The sequence below is a fragment of the Rhincodon typus genome, chromosome 6 (genome assembly GCF_021869965.1).
Source record: "Rhincodon typus isolate 14 chromosome 6, sRhiTyp1.1, whole genome shotgun sequence".
In the NCBI taxonomy this organism is placed as follows: Eukaryota; Metazoa; Chordata; class Chondrichthyes; order Orectolobiformes; family Rhincodontidae; genus Rhincodon; species Rhincodon typus.
In genome coordinates, this window is record NC_063337.1 from 31,180,417 (window position 1) to 31,187,585 (window position 7,169).

At 38.9% G+C, this 7,169-nt stretch overlaps 1 protein-coding gene across 1 annotated transcript in view; it reads right to left on the reverse strand.

Annotated features, from left to right (window-relative positions):
- Positions 1–2,322: 2,322 nt before the first annotated feature.
- LOC109934432 (WD repeat-containing protein on Y chromosome-like) overlaps positions 2,323–7,169 on the reverse strand; it is a 120,651-nt gene continuing 115,804 nt past the window's right edge. Inside the window, exons 23-24 of the mRNA XM_048597915.1 lie at positions 4,435–4,529; positions 2,323–2,668 (exon numbers count right to left, since the gene is read on the reverse strand). Of these exons, the coding sequence (XP_048453872.1) occupies positions 2,464–2,668; positions 4,435–4,529 (300 nt within the window). The 3' untranslated portion in view covers positions 2,323–2,463. The remainder of the gene's footprint in view (positions 2,669–4,434; positions 4,530–7,169) is intronic.

Genomic DNA, 7,169 nt, shown 5'->3' on the forward strand with positions numbered 1-7,169 from the left:
CTGGGCTTAAGCAATCTGCCACATTTGTGAGCCATGATATCAGTGGAACACCATCATCTTTCAGTTTTACATATAGAAAGAACTCGGAACTGCACCAGAGTGGATGATTAGGAAGGATTTCTGATGTGTGTAGGATGTTATTTGAAGAATGAAGAGAATCTCATCACACAGACAAATTAACTTCATTATTCTGTATCCTTCAATTTAAACTAAAAGATGTCAAAGTTGTGCCAATTTCAAAGATGTAAGAGTTGAGTTGGGTTTCTCCAAATCTTGCTCGTAAACTAGATCGGGAAATATCATGCGGAGTACTGAGCATATTTAAAGAAGAATCTTTGATAAATGTGTGAGAAGAACTCAATTAAAAAACACTGAGTAAGGAAGACTCAGAAATCAGCAGCAAAACCACCAAAATGTCAGTTACTGAGCCTACTAGCCAAAACATAGCAATGAAAATTGTACTCCACCGGCTATTTCATCATGTGCTACATCGTCACTGATGTGAACAAAATGTTTCACCAGTTTCTGAACTGCCAAGAAGCACAGTTGTCAAGGTGAGTTTGTGTGATCAGAATGAATTATGACTGTTTCCATCATATTACAAAAAAATTGCAGCTCTTACATCTTTGTACAATCTTGTATAACATAATTTATGAACATATTCGAGCATGTGCTAACAATAAAGCGATCATGATTGGACAAACTAAACTGGCGCCTGAAAGATGAAATATAAACAGGTTTGAGTAATGGACCAGCAGAAGTCAACAACACAAAAAGAACTTGCACTCATAATAATGTAACTGTAACAAATTATCCCAGCTGATTCATTTAAAGAAGCATGAATATGAGCAAAAATAGACCACGGGCTGATTGTATTGTCAAAAGGATATGTTCTGAGGAAGCTTTTAAAGTGGGAATAAAAACCTTACGAAGTTTAAAGGAAATATTCTGGCTTTCCTTACAAATAGAGGTACAAAACTAAGGAAGTCATGCTGAACCCTCATAAAACACTGATTCAACCTCAACAGGGCTATTCTACTGGTCTTTCCTTGGACACCATATTGCACCATTCAGACATTAGAATAGGGTGAATAGAATGAAGAAACTAGGGCCATTTTTGTTAGAAAAGGTTGAAAAGAGATTTGAAACATTTTCAAAATCACGAAGAATCTGACTGAATAGATAGGAAGAATAATGGGATGGAAAGAATGTTAAAGAGGTCAACACTTAGCAATTACTGTACCTGTAAATGTACTGAATTATAATGCACTTGATGAGTGCCAACAGTGGGTTTCCATTGACAGAAGTGTATAGAATCAGAAGGCACAATTTTGTGTGAATTGCAAAATAGTCAAATGCTAGATGAGGTAAAACATGTTTCATGCAGCATGTGGTTTGGATCTGCAATGCACTGAAGGGTGGACACAGAGTCAATTGTTGCTATCAAAGAGGAATTGGATAATTATCTGGAAATGAAAATCATGGAGCTACTGGCTAAGGGTGCATACACTGAGTTGTTCTTACACACACACAATGACACAATATGCTAAGTGGTCTCTTGGATGTGATTGTTAGATGATTCTATAGTGGAGCCAAAACAGTTGGAGACATGGCCACGAAAAGTAATGGCAAATGGTAGGATATACATGGAAGAATCAGAGGAAGGTAGATTACAGGCTGAAAAAAAAGCTGCAGGTCTAGGAAGGGATGAGATGATAGATGATTTATAAAACAAAATACAAGTTTTATTAATATACTGCATTGAATACAAAGATGCAATGAAGATTGGAGAAAGGTAATAGATATGTAGGGCCTAATGGAGGACAATATATAGGTAGAAGTGTTTGGGTATATTGGAGTTTGTGTACCAGCAGCTAGCAATACCAATAAAGAATTACAGCTTCAGGTAACATTATGTCAGTGAGTTATGCAGCAAGGAGAGTCAGCTGACTGATCTGGAGTATGCAAGTATGGAAAACATTTTGTAGAGCACCAGGATGGATGGAGGTTGGAGACCCATTGGAGAGCAGAACTGAGAAATGTAGGGGAATGGAAAAGTGTGTTAGAAGTTAAGACTTAACAATTAAGTTAAAAATACACTGAGAAACAGTTATGAGCCAGTCGACATTGCCATGCTGGGTCCAGTGGAGGATACTAGAATGCAGCCAAGGGGTGTCATGTGAGTATGTCCAGGAAGGAGTTGAGCTTATATAACAGCAGTGGAAGGATTTGGTAACACAATAATGCTGAATAGAGTACGGTTAACAAGGAGGTGGAAATTGCAAAAGGGAGGAGGAGAAATAAAAACAGAATAGGCTTAGGGAGATGAGGGGAAACTGCAACATAACCAATAAGCAGTCATCTGGGTCTAGGATACACATCTCTTGTACAGCTAACACTTCGTAATTGCATACAGCAACTATAGCTTTGGATAACAAACAAGATGCAAAAAAATTCACATAGCTAACACAATTCCTCAGGTACAGGCTTACAGGTACTTTCTTTAAAGAAAAGGGTGGCATATGGATCTGTGTCTGCTGCTGATAAGTCTGGTTTTTCACACTTATTTGGGGCATTAGCAATTTCAAACCACTTCAGGGTATGGTAAGCAACAGGCCCTCCATGGTTTACTGGCTTATTCAAACTCTGATATCTTTCATGTCGAAGTCTACAAAAATAGGGGAAAATAATTAGCATTGTTACAAAAATCCCTTAATCCCTCAATATTTGATGTAGAAGCAGAATCCCATTACATATTACCAAGCTACAGAAATAGTTTTATACAAGTTTTGATATTTTGTAGTTGGGATACAGAATGGTGCTGACCTCTTTTATCTAGCATTCGAACTTCTTAACAATCTGCTGCTATCTATTACTGTTATGCATTATGTTTATTCTGGGTGGTAACTTTCCATCTTTGCAATGAATACTGTTGCTTAATCTGCAGGAAATATTTATTACCAATTTAAGAACGAATACTAACTCTTTCATCCCGGTGGCAATGTTAAAAAGACTTAATACCTTATTCCTTCCAACTCCTGCTCACGGGATTATTAATAACTTAGTAATTTAAGTACCAGAAACATTTGCCAGATTTAAAAAAAATCTATGGGATATGGGCAGTGCTGGCTATGCCAACATTTATTGCCCATCTTTAATTGTCCTGGAGAAAGTGGTGGTGAGCTGCCTTTTTGAACTGCTGCAGTCCTTGTAATATAGGGACATCCACAGTTGTGTTAGGAAAGGAAGTCCAGGATTTTGACCCAGTGACATTGAAGAAACTGCAATATATTTCCAAATCAGGATGATATGTGACTTGGAGGGAAACTTGTGGGTGGTGATGCTGTCATGCATCTGCCTTACCAAACCAAGAGTGTATATGGTCCCCAGAGTGGGTTCCTAGGGTCTGTATGAGAATATATCCATGAGGAGGCCATCTGGCAGAGATTTCTGTAGTCTCCTGCAACATTCTCATTTCTGCTGGGCTAAATATTATGAATCAAGGATGCTGTAGGGGACATTTCTTGCTGTGCATTTATGAATTAAAGAGGTTGCCAAAGCCACCTTTTATTTGGACCACTAAACAAATACATATCCCTTCCATTGGCCACCAACAGCCGTGAAGGGGTCTAGATCTGCTGTAATGACTTATTTCCTTTGTTTGCAGGAGGTTATATTCGCTCACATGTTCATCAAGGCTATCCAACCTAAGTGTGAATAAGAAAAGATTGGCCACCAAGTACAGGTAGTTTGTGATCACCACAGGCAAAAAAGTGGAGTTGAGACCATGAATTTATTAAGTGGTGGCAGGGTTTGAAAGACCAAATTGTTTACTCTTGTTCCTACTTCTAATGTTCTTATATTCAAATGCTGACATCACATTTGGTGTTCTCTGCCAGCTATCTTCTCACAAACAATGCAGGATGTAACATACTTACAGTGAGATTCTTGGAAGTAAAGCTATAGGGTCATTGCAATGTTATATTACTGATCTAAAAGCTTGTTCCTGAATCTGGCATTGGATTTCTCAAACTATGAAATGTTTTAATTATTAAAATCATTATAAAATAACATAAAATTTATAAAATAATTTGCTATATATCCCAAACACTAAATTCTTTATGATATTTTCTAATCATTCAAGGCATTCACTATTAGTGAACTGAATGACTGTGGATGGATGCCAAGTGAAAGAACTGCTTTATCAACCATTGAGAGATGACTATACAAGAACATTTTAAGCACTGATATAAAACACTATCCTTGTTTAGTGCACAGTGAAAATGGAGCATTCTTATCTCTATATTAGATGAACTTGATCTACATTGGTTCAGTATTTATACAGATTTTTTATCCTGAAACAAGGGTATTTAAAGTAAATAAAGTAGGTATTGTGCACTGGTTCTTGGTGATCCCAGAAACTGTAGGAATTACCTTTTGCCAAGATTGTTCTGGAAGGTCTTCTTTCTTATTTCTTCTTTAATAGCATCATCAGAAATGATTGACTTTGGAGAACTGTACTGAAGATCCTACAGAATAGGAGACCATTCAGTCCAACACACTCATGTTAGCTATGTGAAAGATCCAACCACATTGTCCAATTTCCTTGCTCTCTCCTCATACCCTTTTACATACGTACACACATATGAAACAGCAGAAGAAGGCCATTTGACCCTTCAAGCCTGTTCAATACGATCATAAACTTTGATTTTCATGATTAACAGGAAACTATCTGTATCCACTTTAAAACGCCTCCACTGCCTTCTGAGGCAGAGAATTCCCAAATTGCACTCCCATCAGAAAACCTTTCCCCTTCATTGCTGTCTTAAAAGGGCAATCCTAATTTTAAAACAGTGGCCCCTAGTTTTGGTCAAACACACAAAAGGAGGCATTTTTCCACCTTGTCAAGGCATTCATCATTTTATATACTTAGATTAATTTGTTTGCTGTGTTATTAATGTCACCTACATTCACATGCAGAATCTCAGAATTACTATGGTACATAAGGTTGGTTTGCCAGATAAGTGTTGGCAAATGTTGTAGGTGTGACATTGATGTAGTATGTTGACTTACAGCAACATGTCCACCCCTTGGATGATCACTGCCTCTCCAAGTAGAGATTAATTCTTTAAGAATTCATTCCAATAGTTTCCCTACTACAAATGTTTGACTCACTGGCCTATAGTTTCCTGGTTTAACCATACCACCCTTCTTGAATAATAGTACTATATTAGCTATCCACCAATCCTCTAGTACCCCTCCTGCAGCCAGAGAGGATTTGAAAAGGAATATCAGAGCCACAAAATCATAGAATCCCTATAGTGAGGGAAAAGACCTTTCAGCCTATCGAGTCTGCACCAACTCTCCAAAGAGTGTCCCACCTAGACCGAAACCCCCACCCTAACCCAGCAACCCCGCATTTACCTTAGCAAATCCACCTAGCCTACACATCCATTGTCACTACATGGCAATTTCAGCATGGTCAATCCACCCAATCTGCACATCTTTGACTCCGATAATCTCCTTCGTTGCCTCCCACAGCAGCCTGGGATACATTTCACCTGGGCCTAGAGATTTATTCACTTTCAACCCAGCTAAAACCATTAACCCCTCTCTCAATGCTAATTCATTCAAGTGTGTAACAGATGCCCTGCCTGATTTCTATACCAACATTGCCCTTCTCTCCAATGAATACAAATATAAAGTATTTATTTAAAACCTTAGTTATGTCTTCCAAATCTACACACAGATTGCCACTTTGGCCTCAAAGTGACCCTGCTCTTTTCCTGGTTGTTTTCTTGCCTCTAATATACTTACAAAAATATTTTTGGAATTTCCATAAGGTTATCTGCCGATGGTTTCTTTTGCCCCAACTTCACTCTACTAATTTCTTTTTAGAGCAACCCTACACTTTCTATATTCCTCTAGGGCCTCCGCTGTTTTGAGCCTTTGGTGTCTATTATAAGCTTCCTTACCCAATGAGGATGAGAGACAATGCCTCAGGATGGTTGGCGCATTAAGACATAGGCCTGGAGTTCTGGGGGTAAAGCAGGGTGATAAAGATTTAAATAGTAGAGTTGAATGGGGACATGTGACAGATCTAGCCTGAAGGGGGCGACAGGGAGGCAAAGAAGAAAGGAATATGAAGATCACCTAGAATACCAGGGTGAGTCTACAAATGACTCTGACAGTGTAACTTCATTCCTTCCATCCTTATCCCAATCATAAATACACAGTGGAAATGAAAAATGTCTGCTTCTTTTCCCAGACTGGATGCAGTGAAGTGGTTATTCCCCGTTTGAGGGACAGGCTGTACTGGTGAGTGATACTAGGACCTTCAAAGGGATTCTGCATGAGTTAGGCACTTAAATAGTACAGGTTGAAGACATTTTAATTACAGAATTCTGCATACGGACTACACGCAAATCCTGACCACAAGCAATCACGGCCATGAACAACTTGTGATTAACCTTTATCAACCAATGACATACAAGTTTATGTTAACAACTGTGTGAAGGCTTTAAAACAAGGGCTGCTCCAACAGTCAACAAAATAAGTTGTTATGTAGCTTCATTCTAGCCACTGCAGTTATATCAGATGAGGATATAAGGTGGCAATACATTGAGCTTCTATCTCAAATGAAGTGTCGCTCATGTGGCCTCAGTATTTTTCTGTTTCCCTCCCAATGTCAAGGCCTATTCCTGACTATTTAGATAGAACACAATGTTAAAATTTTTGAGACGCATGGTAAAAATATAATGTAGATAGCAAGAATTGCGGATGCTGGAGTCAGAGACAACACAGTGTGGAGCTAGAGGAACACAGTCCTAACCCGAAACATCAACTTTCCTGCTCCTCTGATGCTGCCTGACCAGCTGTGTTCATCCAGCTCCACATTGTGTTGGCTGTGGTAAAAATATAATCCCATTTATCCCAAAAGCACTCCTTTACAGTGCTCACCCCAGAGTGAATCCTCTTCTCTATGAGCTCTATTGGCTTAATTTAACTGTTACTTCAACTTTCAGACTGCAGAATCTGACAGCCTCTTCCTGGACCCTTCGTACAACTGGGCTTAAACTTTGAGATAACAAGGTGCAGAGCTGGATGAACACAGCAGGCCAAGCAGCATCAGAGGAGCAGGAAGGCTGACGTTTCAGGCCTAGACCCTT